The 16,759-nt window shown below is 55.1% G+C and overlaps 4 protein-coding genes across 4 annotated transcripts; 2 read left to right on the top strand and 2 right to left on the bottom strand.

The window, feature by feature from the left end:
• Window positions 1–226: 226 nt before the first annotated feature.
• EV422DRAFT_622999 (inorganic phosphate transporter Pho88) lies at window positions 227–1,813 on the top strand (the record flags this gene model as incomplete). Its single annotated transcript, XM_053074202.1, has 5 exons — window positions 227–451; window positions 550–588; window positions 992–1,115; window positions 1,342–1,645; window positions 1,729–1,813. Exons 1-5 carry the CDS (start codon window positions 440–442, stop codon window positions 1,811–1,813), a joined length of 564 nt encoding a protein of 187 aa, XP_052921894.1. The 5' UTR covers window positions 227–439.
• A 1,043-nt stretch (window positions 1,814–2,856) lies between these two features.
• On the top strand, window positions 2,857–3,458 carry EV422DRAFT_622998 (uncharacterized protein; the record flags this gene model as incomplete). Its single annotated transcript, XM_053074201.1, has 1 exon — window positions 2,857–3,458. The coding sequence occupies one exon, from the start codon at window positions 2,857–2,859 to the stop codon at window positions 3,316–3,318; it is 462 nt and encodes a 153-aa protein (XP_052921893.1). The 3' UTR covers window positions 3,319–3,458.
• A 2,498-nt stretch (window positions 3,459–5,956) lies between these two features.
• On the bottom strand, window positions 5,957–8,146 carry EV422DRAFT_571226 (uncharacterized protein; the record flags this gene model as incomplete). Its single annotated transcript, XM_053072973.1, has 9 exons — window positions 5,957–6,141; window positions 6,228–6,268; window positions 6,347–6,699; window positions 6,768–6,821; window positions 6,909–7,096; window positions 7,173–7,261; window positions 7,348–7,517; window positions 7,879–8,015; window positions 8,134–8,146. 9 exons carry the CDS (start codon window positions 8,144–8,146, stop codon window positions 5,957–5,959), a joined length of 1,230 nt encoding a protein of 409 aa, XP_052921892.1.
• A 1,491-nt stretch (window positions 8,147–9,637) lies between these two features.
• Window positions 9,638–16,601, bottom strand: EV422DRAFT_543607 (uncharacterized protein). The gene is made up of 4 exons (XM_053071332.1): window positions 12,379–16,601; window positions 12,272–12,301; window positions 11,629–12,198; window positions 9,638–11,557 (listed from the first exon to the last, which is right to left on the bottom strand). Exons 1-4 carry the CDS (start codon window positions 16,453–16,455, stop codon window positions 9,791–9,793), a joined length of 6,444 nt encoding a protein of 2,147 aa, XP_052921891.1. The 5' UTR covers window positions 16,456–16,601; the 3' UTR covers window positions 9,638–9,790.
• Between the last annotated feature and the right edge of the window lie 158 nt (window positions 16,602–16,759).

Raw genomic sequence — 16,759 nt, 5'->3', positions numbered from 1 at the left:
ATCTTGGGCTCATGGTAAATTGGGCCGATATGGCAAGCCCGTCGTGCCGGTACTTCATGTGGAGCAAGAGTAGGTTTGGGCAGGCATCCTATACAGGTGAACCGCAGAGAGCGTTGAGCATATTGCATAGGGCCTAAGAATCCCAGATGACTGCAGGATATGTACTGTACATATCATCCCTGCGCTTTGTTACAATGGTTGCCACTTCGAGCGTCGCGGAGTTTCCCTCTGAAATTCGCCACGTCGCGCAAGATATGACTACAGCCCCAACCGCCTTATTCTGTAACCGCCGCGGCCCAACAAGACGAGGTTGGCTGCCAACCGCTGCCAACATCGAAGTTGAGCATTCCACTTCCAAACGGAAAGCCCTCAACAAGAGCCGCTGGCTGATCCGACTGCAACGACTCTCTCCCACATACCCCAGTACATATCCCTCACAATGAACCCCGCCGTAAGTACATGGCTACTCCTTTCTTCACTCGCAACCCACATTCTCGTTTCGTTGATCACTTCACTCACACACTCACTCCCGCTCTCTCGTACTCACAGATCACCAACCTGATCGTGGTCTTTGGGCTCATGCAAGTGGTGCGTTACAATAAGGGAACAGGAGAGCTGTGGGGGTTAGCCGGTTGGTGGGATGGAAGGCGGGTGGACGGTCGGGGCTCGAGAATGATGCGCACGGCAGAGCTGAGCGCTACCTGGGGCGAGTAGTTTGTGAGCGGAGAGGGGAGCGAGTGCAACGCTGAATGCGTCATGTCCAACTCGCACGGCTCTGATTTGCCGAACGAGATTTGAGCAACAGCGACATCGTTGCGCCAAAGGCGTAACACGTTATTACACACCCGACATATCCACATCGCTTGCCCAACACCCTTGTCACAAGAAAAGCCAAAGGGCCATCGTTCATCTGTCGCCAGCTATCTATTGCCTCGCTTTCGCTTCGATACCTCCATCCACATGGCTTACTTACTTTTTCCATGACATGCAGGCCAACAAGTTTGAGCTCGACAAGGAGGAGAACACCCCCTACCTCCGTGCTGCCTACCTCGGCATGCAGATCGTCTCCGTTATTGTTTGGGGTCTCATTTACAGCAAGGTCGTCGCTGCTAATGGTGAGTACAGAGGGTTGAGAGGCGACGGACCCGACACGAGGGTGTTTGGTTGTGCGCGGCAAGCGAAAGCGAGAAGAATGTGGGGCGCAATAGTAGTCCCGCACATATCCGTGCCAATCGTGCGCAGCTTTAGAACATCTGGACATTGGTTGCGGTCAAAGACAGCTGAAAGTCGTACCCATACACAAATCTCCACTCATCCTCCGCACATCCCTTCCCCAAACAGACCAAACACCACTAGTCTACACGGAGGCGGCGAACGCTCTAGACCCCAGCAACACAACCACGATCCGCACCACCGTCAAAGACTACGACATCAAAAAGATCATCGAGCAGCTCCGCTCGCAGGCCATCGCCGCAGCCATCCTCGGTCTCATGCACTTCAAGTTTGGATACCTCCGCCCCCTTCTCTTGCAGTCCATCCTCGGCTTCAAGGCTCTTTACTCGACTCAGCTCGTCCAGATCCATTTGTTGGGCAAGCAGCCAGTTGCGGAGTTGGTTAGGCCTTGGAAGGCCGCTAACCCTTTCGGGTATGTAGGCCTGCGTAGAGAGCGCGATGGTGTCTATCATTGGGGAATACTCACACCAACACCACTCTTTTCAACTTCAATAGAGAAACCGTCAAGCCAACAACCGAAAAGGAAATCAAGGCCAAGGAGAAGCGGGAAGCCAAGAAGAAGGCCAACCACCAGGACTAAACCTACTTAGCGAGAAATACTTCTGCCCAACAATCACTAATCCGGCATGGGTGGAGACCGCCGTGTGCGTGGCAACGACTCCCCCTTTTGCTTCACTGTATCTTTTCACACTCACCCTTAGGCAGATATTTATGTATAGCATTTTTGCGAAGACATGGAATAATCAGATGTCACCGCTCACGTGATGAAACCCACGTGATGGAATGCTCTCTCGGACGCTCTCTACACCCTGCTCTACACCCCCAATCTCATTCCTTCAATCTGGTTTGGCATACATAGTTGATTCTTGCTCTCCCTGCAGACGTGCAGGCAACGAGTTCAATTCCCACACCCTCTCACCGCCGTTGCCACCACCATTGCCATCGCCATTGCCACCGCCATTGCCACCGCCATTGCCACCGCCATTGCCGTGGCCAGCCTTGTTACTACCCGTAGCTGCAGGTCTTCTTCACCAGTTCTTCCACACCCTCTCACCGCCGTTGCCACCGCCGTTGCCATCGCCGTTGCCATCGCCGTTGCCACCGCCGTTGCCACCGCCATTGCCAAGATCTTCTTTGAACTTTGACCTACACACCTACAGCACACCCGTCAGCTTCCTGTTTTGCTTTTTGTTTACAAGGTGACTCCAAAACCAGTCTTCTCATTCTTGCCCCGGAAGTAATTCAAACCTCTCTGTACAGTACATTCTTTCGCCGACCACCACCCGTGTTGACCCAGTATATATCCTTTCGCCGACCACTACCAGGTAACAACCGCAATCAAAGAGAGAGGGAGGGAGATAGAGAGAGAAAGTGGACCATACCCTACCCAGATGGTTTGGCGCATATGGCGTATCCAACCACCGTCAGCAGCCCCCGGATTCGCGCATATGGCGTATGCATCCGGGGGATGAGGGAGATAGAGGGAGGGAGATAGAGAGAGAGCGGACCATACCCTGCCCAGATGCCATACGTACTCCTTCCGCCGTACTTCTGCAGATCCTTCTCGTCGTCGCCGGAAGCAAGCAGCAGCAGCAGCAGCATCTACCACCGCACCACGCAATCATGCCCTCTTCTACCGTGATGGCGGTCATCGTCACCTCGTCCTCCAATCTGCTAACGCAGAACCTGCCTCTCGGGGGACCTGTCCCCAGGCTCGTCCTGGATGAGGGGGATCGCGTACGTTTCTGTGTCGTGGGGGGGAACGGGGAGGGCATGCGGGTGAGAGAGGTTGAGGGAGATGGGAGCTTTGTATCGCGTCTCGGTGCGGAAGATTTCGGGAAGGTAGCAAACGGCCTGACAAAGGCGCGCAGGTTACCAGTAGGGGATTATTGGTTCGTCGCCACCAAGAAAGACATCCCCGATTGCTGGTTCGAGGTTGTGGTGACTCCAACATTGCAGGGCATCGACCCCGCCATCACCCAAGCCCTGACCAACAACAGCCTCACCGCCCTTACCACCGGCACCACCGACACCACCACACCCACCCACCCCATCGCTCGTCTCCCGCCAGCTCGGCCAACTTGACCGACGACGGCGCCGCCGCTCCTTCCGTGACCGAGACCGCCGCTAACCAGGCCAACAAGGTCGCAACGGGCATCAGCAGCACCGTCAAGAACGGCACCCATCGTCGCCGATAAGATGGACAGCGTGCTGCACCATCGCGCATCGCAGCTGGAGATTGCGTTTGGAACCGCACTCGTCGCGCAAAACATCATCGCTGATAAGACGCAATCTCCGGCTGCGATGCGCGATGGTGCAGCACGCTGTCCATCTTATCAGCGATGATGTTTTGCGCGACAAGTGCGGTTCCAAACGCAATCTCCGGCTGCGATGTTTTGCGCGACAAGTGCGGTTCCAAACGACGTAGAGAGGGTCCAGAACAAAGGCTCTAAGTCCGCCGGTGAAGGCTCCAAGTCCGGCCTTACACCCATCACGCCCGGCCTTACAGCTTCACGCTCGGCCTTACAGGAAGACCCCAACCCCCTTCTTTCCCAACGCAATTGCGAGCAGATCTGTACTCGCCGACCACCACCAGGTAACAACCGCAATTCCTCACCGTTCTCAGCTTCATTACCACAGCACTGACGCGAGTTCTTTGACACACAGCTATCACGGCAATCACCTGCAACACCTGTACACACACCAGTTATCTCGGCTGCGGGCAATCTGACCTCAACGCATCCACTCGCCTCCGACATCCAATCTCGTACTGCATCTCCGTAGAGCCAGAGCCAACCGAGGGCAGCGGCGACAGTATTATCAGCGTGTCCAGAGAGGGAGGCTCCAGGGAGGCTCCAAACATCGTCAGCATTGATCCGGGCAAGCGTGACCTCTTGTTCTGTCGAGACATCAAGAAGGAGCGGTCATTTCCGTACGTTTCAGTGGATTACTACTTTTGACATTCCGTTGCAGCGTCCTCACAATGCACCACCCCGTATCAGATACACATCCAATCAACGGGCGTTCGAGACATGACGGAGTGAAAGATCAATGCCGTCGCTGGCGAGATGGATGTCGCTCGCGTCGCATCCAATCGCTGAGATGGAATCACATATTCCGTCGCACAAGAGCATGAACATCGAGGCGTCCTCAGCGTTCATCGTGGATTACAAACATGCAGTTATGATGTATAATGCCTCGTCTTCAAATTTGGTAATACATGGGCTGACATCCATATCCCAGATCCCGCCCTGGATGAGTTTTACCAGGATGAGATTCACGTGGCTCGCAGATTCAAGGCTTTCTCACTGCGGCAAAAGTCTGAGAGCAAGCTCATCAAGAACATGCGACCCCTGTATGGAAAGCATTTTTGCGGTCATCTTGGGTGATTGGAGCGACGCCGGAAAGACCATGCGCTTTCAGGAGTCATCAAAGACCAAAGGGTGAGTGACTATCAGTGTTACTATGTATCATAATATGCTAACTGTAATGTGGGTTGTCCGGTCTTATTGGAGAACGACGCGTCAGTACTTAGCAGTAGTCGGCAGAGGAAGCAGGTAACTGAGCGAACTCTATGTAATGGGGAGACGAAGCCCTTTATTGTATATGAAGTTAGACAGAGAAGTTTTGTCTAGTCTGGAAAGAGGACACGAGGTACGTGAGGGAAGAAAAGCGTGAAGTCCCGTACACGTAAGCGTGGCGTAAGCGGGAGGTGAGTCACGAGGGGAAATGAACTACTAGAACCCTAACCGGGGACTAAACCACGGGAACCCTAACCAGGGGCTCGGGAGGATGATTCCCCCAACATCAGTGAAAGACCTATCGCTGTCTAGATGAAAGGCCTTCCAGACAGTGTTCTCCAGTGGACTCCAACCTCATGGGTACTATAACAGTGCTCGTCGCGCGTTCCTATGCACAACAAATAGTTCTTTTACTGCATATCGAATAGCAGCGCCGACGAACATCCAGTCTGTCTACAATACCTTATAGCAAAGTAGTTATTGTATATGAACATCTGTTATACAACCCGTGTGGAAGGTAGTCCACATCACACTAACTCATCAGGGAAATCAGATTCCGCACACTGTTTGCAAGAAACAACATTCCATGTTGCTTGCTAGATGAGTATCGAACGTCTTCCGTGTGTCCAGACTGCCACGGCCGTGTGAAGAAAAACATCCGACGGCGGCAGTCATCTCGGCCGTGGCAAGCTAGAAAGGGAAGAATGGAATACGTCCATGGATTGGTGGGTTGCCCCAACCCCGAATGTATCAACCAAGACTGGACGCCATTTGAGATTCCTGGAAGACGACCACTACAGATGAGTGCACAATCGGGACGTCCTAAGCACCAAGAATTTCCTCTCGATTGTGCGTTCGGTGGTGTTTGGCAATGGCCGCAGACCAGACGCAATGACCAGACGCAATCTCCCGTAACCGGTAGTCTAGAATTTTCACCCCATTCCATTTTCCGTGGTGGTTATCTGCCATCCACATCATTGTACCTCTGCCTGAGGCGTCGCCGATGATGGCAACTTGTAAATGCACAAATATGAAAGGGAAAAAAGTCATGAAATTACAGATCAGTTCGTGATGCGCAGGCCACCTAGAATCCAATACGCCGGAAAAGTAATGACGAAGATGACCTACACCCTATTCCTGCAAGGATGTCTACAAAAACGATGGGGGTGCTCCCGGGTGCGCTACTAATTGTCACCCCTCCCTTACCGCTCCACCAACTCCTCGGTGTTGTTGGCCAGCGCTGGCACGAGATCCGTGTAGAAATCGACGCCGTCGAGGAAGACGCGTTCGTTGAGGTACTCGTCATGGTCGTGCAGGAGGACGGGGGTGTTGCGCATGGGCGAGATGCCGAACGCTGGGATGCCGATTTCGCGGATGTAGCGGGAGTCTGGGGGTGGTGGGAGGAATGGGAGTGCAGTTAGTTATGGAGTGTGAAGGATCGGAGGTGCCGGAGATGGAGTGGAGTGAACGTACCTGTTGCGGCGGGGAAGATTTCCGGTTCCAAGTCGACTTTCCTGTATTTGGGTGATGAATAAAAGTGGAGATTAGTGGCACATAGCGATATGATACATCACAACATCCATATTCCATACCGTTTCTCCGCAACACCCTTCAACAACCTCCACCAAGGGTTATGATCCTCCGGCGCCGTCGTTGCATTCGACCAAAACGTATTCACATACTCAATCCCCACATCCTGCTCGGCACACCACCCCTCAATCATCTCCTTGAACGCATTCAAATCCACTGTAGGCGCCACGCGGATATCGATGCCAGCGGACGCGGTCTCGGGCACAACATTGTGCTGCACGCCGGCTTTGAGGATGGTGATGTTGGTGGTGGTCACGTCGCCGAGCTGGAAGGGGACGGATTTGGCGGTGCGACCGTGTTTGAGGCGGTTGGATTCGGAGTCGCGGAAGGCGAGGAATCTGTTGAGGACTTTGAGCTGTGTGCAGTCGGTTTGGGTGAGTGACAGGTAATCAGATTTGGACAGAGAGCAGCAATGAAACGTACCAGGCGAACGGTGGCGGACGGCTCAAGGAACTGGCTTCCATGGCCGGCTTTTCCCTTAGGAAAGTTCGGAAACTGTGTCAACCTCCGTTCACGCGCAACGAACTTCCTCAGATTCAGCCAATCCAATCCACATCCCCTTACCTTGGCGGTAATGGTCAACCACCACGGCGCGCGTTCGCCATAAAACACCTTGTACGCATCCCCGGGATTGGCCAGCCCTTCATCGAGCGCGAATCCGATGTTGAGCTTCTTGTAGTCGTCCGTCTTGACAAACAGTTTCATTCCGTCTTGACCGCCGATCTCTTCATCGGGCACAAAGGTTACATGCACTGAGGTGGCAGACGACGGATTACCGCTCTCACTCTGAATCACTTCATGCCAAGAGAAGGAATAGAGTGTACTCACATGTCCGCTTCAGCTGGACCTTTTGCTGCTGCTTCAAGATGCGGATGGCTTCCAGGTACTGGATTCCGACACACTTCATATCCTGCGCTCTGTGGGATGAGGAACCGATGTCAGCGCCATTGAAATACCTTTCCGCTCGCAGTCGCCCTCGACCTGAGTCGCAAGTGACACCTACCCTCTGGCAATGATATCCCCATTCTCCAGCTTATCCGCCGCAAAAGGATCATGCGTCCACTTGTCAGCGCTGACAGGTACAACATCCGAGTGGCAGTTGAGCATAATGGACGGCAGCGAGGCGTCCGTGCCGGCCCAGGTTAGAATGCAGATGGGCTTGCCCTTCACGCACTATAGTTGATGAAAGGGAAGGAGAATTAGCGGGCAGGATAAGACTGGATGTGGGATGCTCGCTTCGCTGCCCAAGGAGATGCCGTCGGCGTATTCCGCGAGCATTGTTCGGGCCCCTGCTCTCGCATCCTTCCGCTTCACGCAAAACACCAAGTCCGCCAGCACCTTAGGTCGGTACCATGCGCCTTTCCGCACTTACGTGGAAGGCACAGGTGATCGCGTACCGCCCATGGCGCTTTCCCGTCGCGAGCGCTACCCGTTCAAACCTTCCCTCGCCCCACTGCATCCCCGTTTGCACTCATGCTTCCCCCGACCCGGGCCCAGCCCTATTCCCTTTCCCTCAGGATGACCATCATCTTACCTCGACGCCTGTGTAAGCCAACCCCAACTCCTCAGCATACTTCTTCAAGAACGCCTCACATCCCACATAGTCGGGTTTTGGCTGAACCGTTTTGACTCTCAGGAATTCGCGGAACCGGGTTACGGCGATGTGTTCGTCTTTTTACGTCGGAAAATTGGGATGAGGAAAATGTCCAATAGTTAGTTTTTGACTGGTGTAGAGGGTTCGCTGACCGCCTTTGCTGCTGCTGGGACAGGGTGAAGCAAGCACACTTACCTTTGGCGGTCATTACGAAGTATACTTTCTCTGTTCGATTGTTCAGGGATGCAGTACGTGAGGATTCCCAGAGGATTCCACAGGATTCCACCGTTCCACCTGCGGTTCAGCCTGCGGTTGAACCAGCGGTTGAAGGACCAGCGTCGCAGCACAGTTGCAGCGAGCGACGCGCAGATGACCTTGCAAGTCTCGCCGTCCTTTTCAGCTTGAACAGCTTCGACGTCTGGGACTCCTCAACCCGTACCGTAGAGAAGCATATCACATATCACAACCATAACCTCCCGACCCACCACCAGCAAATATGGGATGTTGGGAGGAGAACTGTGCGTCGGTACAGATTGCGGGATCATTCAGATCCCATTCAAATGAGGAAGGACCGCTGGATCGTCAACAAAGCGCCTCTGGGAATCAATGACTCTGCTGCGGGAAGTTATGTTAGCGCAGGTTCAAACCCAGCACCATTCCCCTCGTCCGCCACGACCCCAAGCAGTACGAAGGCTGCGACGTTGACGCGGCGCTCGTCTGGTGGCACTACTGCAACAGGGAGCATCCCGTCGTTGCCCGCATGGAGGTGGAGGACCCCTCATGGTCGCAATGCCGCCCGACGTCGGAGAGGCGGACCGGACCGAAATCCGCCAAGACTGATCTTCGCCGAATGAGAAAGGCCACCGGCAGCGCTCTGAACTACCAGGTAGTTCTCTTGGGCCCTGGGGGTCGCCTACTCCCACGTGCCCGGCGTGCCCAGACGACCCGACCAGCAGCTCTTGGAGCACAAGAGCCGAACCTCCGGCCAGCCATCACAGCGCGAGCACGATCGCCACCGTGCGGCGTGCGTTCGGAGGCCCCGCTCTTGAACTTAGGAGACTGGCGCGCGGCTCGCCCTCAGCCCCAACTCGTCCCTGCCGTTGCCGTTCCCACTCCCATGGAAGTGGGTGATATAGTGGCTCCCCCTGAACCGAGGTGAGCTCAGCAAGACCGACGCCCCCTTGCGTCCCGGGCGTCAATTCGGCATGCTATCCAAGATTTTGAACCGGAGGTGCGGGGTGGAGCCCCAGCGCGGGAGACTCTAACCGCCCCTACGGTCGTCGGGCTCTTTGTTTCGGTCTCGCCGCATGGTGTTTCGCCCGAGAACCATAGAAGAAATGTCGTCCCCGCGGAAGTAGATCAAAGGAGTCTAACCTATTTTCAGGATTGGAATCAGCTAACGAATTGTTCAGCAGAAGGAACTTCTAGTTCGGCGTTCTATCGCGCAATGATAGCAGAGAGATCATAGGTTGACGAGAATGTAGATACAAGTAGAGTTTGGCGTAAATAGGCGTTTATAGGGAGACGGCGTATATAGGGAGACGGCAACGTGGGGTCGTGGTCAATGATAGAACACAAGAGCATGTTTACAGTGATACGGCAACGTGGGGGTCGTGGTCAATGGTAGAACACAAGAGCATGTTTACAGTGATTGTGGTGATCACGAATCGGATCAAATTTACAAACGAAAGGATATATACTGTACATCTTATCATGTTGTCTTCTACGGATACGCCACCAAACATCGAACATCCTACATCTGCGAAAGGAGCCATCGCTCCACTCCATTCCCTCTGATGCATCTCACGCTGTCGCCTCCTACGTATACGCCATTAAACATCAGACATGTACATCAGTGAAAGGTGCTATCCCTCCACTCCATTTCCTCCGGGACGGTCGTTACACGTGCAGCAAAGTGCACTGGGGCAGGTGGGTCGGGCCCTGGCCATCTTCGGACAGGCGCTTGCTTCCAGTCCGTCCGTGCCTGTCTGGGTTTTTCATAGAACGACACTGTGCGGCGATGCGGAGCGTTGTCGAACCGGTGGCGGCCCGCGCCAGGCGCTGTCCACCGAGTCCGTTGTGGTTCTGGTCTCTCTAAGATGGGAGTTTCGCGGTGCTGCGGAGCGTTATCGATTTGCCGGAGGCTTGGGCCCGACTCTGTCATCCGTTCAGTCCGTTCTGGTCTTGATCTTTGTGAAATGGGAGTGTCGCGGTGCCACGGAGCGTCGTAGGACTCTCGGTGGCTTGGGCCATGTGCTGTCGTCCACTCAATCCGCTCTAGTCCTGATCTCTGTGAAATGGTCCCTTCGCGTAGGTGTGGAGTGTCGTCGAGCCGTGGGCGGCTTGGACCGGGCGCCGCCGTCGAGACTGTCCATTCGGGCTCCGATTTTCGAGATATTGATACGCGCCGCTGCTTAGTTTCAAATAGCCGTCGGGGGCTTGAGTCATTCCTTGCCGGCAGCGATGGCCGTGTGGGGCTTGAGTGAGTGGTTAACAGCGCTGCCTTCGGGGCTGTGCGTACGGATTTCGGCTTCCGGGACGGCGTGGGCGCTGCATTGCTGATCGTTTGCTCTCGTTCCTGCGCTTCTTTGAATGCCTTGTCTCGAAGTCTCTTCTTTTTGCTTTTGCGATTTCGAATCCTGGGCTGACGAGTTCGAGTGTTCCCATCGACAACGTTTTTTTCATTGATAGATTGAGCATCTCCATCGACAGCCTTATCAACAGCTTGACCATCTCCATCGACGGCTTCATCGACACTTTGAGCCATCGACATGGTAGGTAGCGTCATGAGAGCCCATTCTGCCGGAGCCGCCACTGCTGCCGCAATTTGAACCATCGACATGGGAGGTTGCGCCATGACTGGGAGCTGTTCCGCCGGAGTTCCCTCGGGTGCTGCCTCTATTTGAGCCATCGAAATGGGAGGTTGCGTAATGACTGTGGGCTGTTCCCCCGAAGACGTCACGGGTGCCTGAGTTGTCGACATTAGGGGTTGACTCATGAGCTGTTCCGCCGAAGCCGCTACGGATGTTGCCCGGATTTCATCTCGTGGCGGTACAACAGCTTCATCGACAGTATGAGCCATCGGCAGGAACTGTTCCGCCGGGTGTGCTGCCTGCATCTCATCTTGTGGCGTTGCATCGGCTCGTACATTGGGATCAAGTGATTCGGGTGGGTTTTCATGCTCCAGCGCAAGATGAGGCGGGTTTCCCCTGATGGCCGTCCATGCGATGCTGTGTCTCACTTGCAAGATCCGCTTCTCGCTAAAGTGCAGCGGAAGAAGCAGCTGTCCCACAATGCCTCTAGTGACCCAATCCATAATCGCGCAGCAGTAGACTCCGCAGTTGACGACATCGGTACCTTTCTGCGACGGAGCCGTCAGTAGGCGTAGGACAGAGAGTCGGGGAAGGTTCGGGACGACGCTTGCGAGCCAGTTGGCTCGTCCTTGGCATTGCCACCGATTTTTCGTGCGCCATTGGGTATCGTTGCCCGCACCCGAATGCGCCAGCCACAATGGATCGTAGAAGAATTGGTCTCCGGTATGCAGATCGACCCAGTATGCGATGTAATGGTTGGCGTTATGCATCATAAGGAAGATGGCAAACCTATCGACCGCTGGGTCCTGTACAAGAAAGGAAAGCTCATTAATCCTCGGCTTGTCAGTCGTAAATCTCCAGCGTATTTGGTACTTACGGGCAGGCGAGCCTTTCCAGAAACGTAGTCACCAGGTCCCTTCGCTGGTGAGATCTGATCGCCAACGGCCGGCGGTCCATACCAGAACTGATAGCCCAGCCCTTCCTGCTGCCGGTAGTGGAACTCCAGTCTCCGCATGTAGTAGTTGATACCCTGCACGGCGCACATCCGATCGGGGTTGATGACAGAATAGAGATCATCCCGATCCACCGTCTGTTGCGGGTCGTCCTCATGCCAGTTCAGCGCGTTGTATTTCGCTTTCTCCTCTGTAGTCCAGGCACCGTATTTTCCATCAACTAGTGAGTCCAACTCTCTTTTCTGCGAGCTCCGTAGTGAAGGGAACCCAAATGGCGACCACTTTGGAGTCGGAATAATCTCCAAGTTGCTGCGCCATCTCAGCGTAAGCGCTCCTGGCTCTTGGATCGGCTCGAACTCCTGCACTCGGGTCGGCAGGCGACGAGCGTTACCAAACGCCTTCCACATGTCTGGACGATCATAGCGTTGCAATGAACCGAAGGGTACAGGTTCGGGCGAGGGCGAAGCGCGCTGTTTCTTATTCGCTGATTCGTCCTGAACAATTGATGATGGTTTAGAATCTTTCAGAAAGATTCACTGCATCCTATTTGATGGTCATGCATCTCACCTCCGCATCCGCGAAAGATTCTCCTGCCGTCTGTCAAAAAATGATGGAATGAATCGCTGGGCGGGTGAAGTTGCAATCAAACTTCCCTCAGCTAATACCGCACATACCGCGGAACCCTTTCTTTTCCGAGACCCCACCGCCGGCGCAATCGCCAGCCGCGCAGTCGCCATTTCGCGTAGGGTGCTCGCACGCATCACGACCGCCTGTGCAAATATACGCGCATGCTGGATAGAAGTCGACAGCGCGTCCACATCATAGAGTCCTTTCACCACCGCATTCGACGAACGGAGCTGCTGCATGTCGCGCTCCAAAGCCCGAGTCGCATTGTGTCCAAGGTGGACTTGCGGGTACAGGTTGAACATCGTCATGGCCTGCAAGTATCCTTCACGAGCGGCTCGATACTCTCTCTTCCACGCCTTGCGCATGGCGTCGGACGCGGACATTGTGCTTGGGTATATACGCCGTTCGGACTCCCCGTTGGAAGGTGTCGGCATGCGGATCGTGGGTGCAGGCGACGGAGACCCTATCAACATCGGAGACGGAAGATCCATTCCAGCAGCCGTTGGAGCGTGAGTAGGCGTGGGCAGTGCGATTTGCGTAGGGTATATCTCCGGGACACACGCAGCTTCAAGGATGCTCCGCATTCGCGCCTTGACCGCAGCCGGCGGAGACGGCACCAAATGCCCGCCATCCGTATCTACGGTATCGTTGGGAGACTGTATGTGAACAGGCGGCGGAGCACACGACCGGACAGGTGTTCGAGTGAGCTTAGGCGGCGACGGTCGAGCGGGCTTCCTAACAGGCATCGGGCGAAGCGTGCCCGGGACCTTATGAGTTTGCCGAGCATCTGAGCTGCCAGCAGCCTGGCCGTACACCGTGTTCCAGGGAGCCAATGGCGTTGACCCGCATTCGAAATCTCCTCGGAAATCTGTGTCAACCGCGTCCGGCTCGTTGAATGCGGCGATGAATTCCATTGGAATCGATGCCGATGCGTCAGTGACGGTGCATACTCCCACGGACATTGATACGTCGGCGCTAGGGTCCCTCGAGGCTTCAGCACCGTCATTCATGGGCGCGGCCACGAAACCGGGATTCAAGGGAATTTCAGCGTCCGTGACAATATCCAAATCCATGGGTACGTACTCATCGCCAGAGGGGTCGACAGCCAGCGCTTCCTGATCGCTGGCAGGCGGGGTGGCCCTCTTGTCCTCATTATCAGCAAAATGGATCTCGTTTGTATGCGATGAAGGATTGAGTACCCCCTTGCTCTTCTTACCCTTGCCGTTTAATTCAGCTGCAGCGGCTACGGCAGAGGATATGGCAGCGGCAGCGGCAGCGACCACATCCTGCGGGGTGATCGTCCCAGCGGTGGTGGATGTCGACGACGCCGGTCTATTCCGTGCGCGCATAGCTTCTCGCTGTCGTTCGTTCACCTTCTTACGAAACTGATAAAGAGGAGTGCCTTTCAGCGGGTCTTCCGGATGCTCGGGCGCGAAGAGCTCGTCTAGCGCGGTCTCGTCCTTTCTCTTGAAGTGCAGATTGTCCCAGTAGAGAGTCATTGATATCAACTCTTCTTTGGTTGCCGCTTTGCTGAACGTCTTGCCGTACAGGATGTGTGGCGGCCATCCGACCGCTACGAACGGATAATCAAGTGTTCCGATGGTCAGCCATGGTGTTCGGCGGGACTTCCTTCCCGTCTCTAAGATCAGACGCTCCCTGAGCGACTTTGCCAACGCTGTCTTCCCTTCACCGTGGGCCCACCGGTTGCGAATCATGGGATGTGGCGCCACAGGTGCTTTTTCAACCTGCTGAACGGCATCTTCCCATTTCTCTTTGCCGATGAGGCTATGCTGGAAGTCAACGATAGCATCGACTGCTTGGGTATCCGACGGGAGAAAGGATGCTCGTATTGTCGAAGGAACAAGGGCCTCCGTTTGACAGCTTGCCGCAAACGCCCAGCCGTTCCGTTCATCGTTGGTGGACGACATAACAACATCCTTCTGCATGGGATGTGAAGCGACAAAGAAGAAACCGGAGGCGTGTTCAGTGAGGCTCGCCTCTCGGAGCTCCTGCAGGGCTTCGAGGACGTTCTCCTTGGCCTTTAAGTAGCGTTGATGGGGTTCGAGTCGGGCATATGCTCGGAATCGTGCAAACTCTTCGTCCGTGAGCTGTTGTCCAATCGTTTGTGCGTGTTTCTTGCGAATCCTCGTCTCGCGCAAATTGGATGCCCGCCCCGACGCGTATCCTGAAACTGAGGCCTTGGCGGCTGCGATTGCAGCCGCGTCGTCTATTGAAGGAAAAGCGGCGAGCAAGCCGGCTTTGTCCCGGGCGTACATGGAGGCAATGACCTCTAGCTCATGCTTGTCCAGCCGGCGGGTGGTGGCGTTTTTGGATGTGAATGTTATGGCCGCGGCCAGCGATGTTCCTGCTCCGGTTTCACATGCATTGTCGTTGAAATTCTTCTTCGAGGACGGCCTTTTCGGGGATGACGCGAGATCGTCGGGGCCAGAAGTGAGATTCATGAGATCCGGCTCTTGTCCTTCCAAACTGGGGCCTGCCGCCTTTTCAGAACTCGGCGGAGGTGGCAATGCCCTTTCTTCACCATTGAGCCGATCGGAAAGGCCTTCGGAGGAGTCAACAGTAGAGCAGTTGATCTCCATCGCTGTTGCGGGTGGCGACGGTTCGTCTTCGACATTGAAACCATCCTCGTCAGACTCGTCGAATGAGGACGCAAGGCTATTGGGGCCTGTACGGGTGGACTTCACCTCCAGCTCATGCCCTTCCAGCTTGTGCTGATTGAAACCCTTGTCGGGACAGCTTGCGGATACTGTCGGATCTTCGTCATTGTCCATCCCATCTCCATCAACATCTTCGAAAGAAAAAGCTAGCGTGTCGGTGCCAACAGTAGACGCAGTGAAGTCCATATTGTCGTCTTCCAAAACGCCAATGTCCAGATCCAACGTGGAATCCCGTTCTTCGTCGGGTCGTCCTTTCGCGGCTACAGGTGTCCCTGCTTCAACACCCTGGTCGGACTCGTCCGAGGAAGCCGGCACCCAGCGGCGTATCGGCAACGGCGTGTAATATCCGCGCCGTTTCCGGAGGTTGCGTGCGGGTGCCGATTTGCATTCTCCGACATTTATTCCTATAGCGCCTTTGCGGCCCTCGTCGAACTCAACGTCTTCAATCAACTCGGCCGGCTCAGCGTGTTCAGACCTGAGCTGGTGGGGCCCAGTGTCTTTGAGCGCATTCTGTGCCTCCCCAACAACTTCGGTTAAGTCGACCGGGTCCCCATTTTCGGAACCGTCGTCGTGAACGACAGCGTCTTTTAGAGTATCCTCGCCGAGTCCAACGTCTTTGAGCGCAGCATGGAACAGCTCATCGTCTCCCGCCGCATCCTCGCCATCGCTTCCACTGTCTTCAGGGCTATCTTTGCGGATCTCAACGTCGGACGTATAGGTGCCGAGGCTAACGTCTTCCGATCGATCTCCCTTTCGCTCAGCGTCGTCTAAGGTCCAGTCGGGATCAGCCCGGCGCTCTCGGTACCAATCTTCCTCATGCCACGTGTGTGTCGAGACACGCTTCTTTGGCAGAAACTCTCCAGACCCATCTTCGCCGGAACTTTCGTAGAGGGACCCGTTTTCTTCGGATGCATCGTCGTCGGACTCTTCGTCATCTGATTCGGGCTTGTAAGAGCTAACACTGCTGGCCTCGCCATCAGAATCCTCGAGGCCAGCAGAATCCTGACGAGGTTGTGTCAATGGACTTATACCAATCCGCTTGGGTTTGGGACTAATGGAATGGCTCGGTGGAATTTCCGGCGGGGTGGAACGTGGTTTGGTGAACTGAGCAGGGAAAGTTGGGGTATTCGGGGCAGAGTGGGCGTTTTTTCGAGGGAGTACTTTACGCCTCGCCGGGACCCGGGACGGTATCACCACCTCAACTGTACAGCGTCCGGGGTGTGGAGGTAGGGACACGGCAGGGCTGGCAGGGCTGTCAGCCACGTCCGTCATGGCCGGAACAATCGGCGAGCTAGCAAGCGGCGATGAGGGAGCTGAGGCAGCGGGTGCAGATGATGCAGGCGATTTTTGGCCCCTGGATATGAACCCATGGTCGGACTCATCGTCAGATGGCTCTAACTTGGAAGAACCGACAGAACTCAGCTCGCTCTCGCTGTCGGTGTCCATGGTGGACAGCTCGCACGATGAGTGAACTCGTAGGCTATACAGTACTAGGTCTGGGGTACATGGATAAGGGCGTGAACAAGTGGGTTTGCCGACTTGCAACGACTTGCAATGACTTGCAACTCTCAGAGCTCTCAGAGCGCGGCACAGGTGTTGACCGACAATCAGACAAACCTCGAATTGACGTTTCCCACCGAATATGAATTGACAGCCGGGGCGACACTGTGGAGAGCACATATTCGAAAACACAGTAGCTTCCGACGTAAAGTGCTCGAAAATGGTGGAGGCGGACGAAGGCACTGCAGGT

This window comes from Fimicolochytrium jonesii (genome assembly GCF_025526975.1).
Source record: "Fimicolochytrium jonesii strain JEL569 chromosome Unknown EV422scaffold_32, whole genome shotgun sequence".
Taxonomy (NCBI): Eukaryota; Fungi; Chytridiomycota; class Chytridiomycetes; order Spizellomycetales; family Powellomycetaceae; genus Fimicolochytrium; species Fimicolochytrium jonesii.
This window is presented reverse-complemented; position numbering and strand designations above follow the sequence as displayed.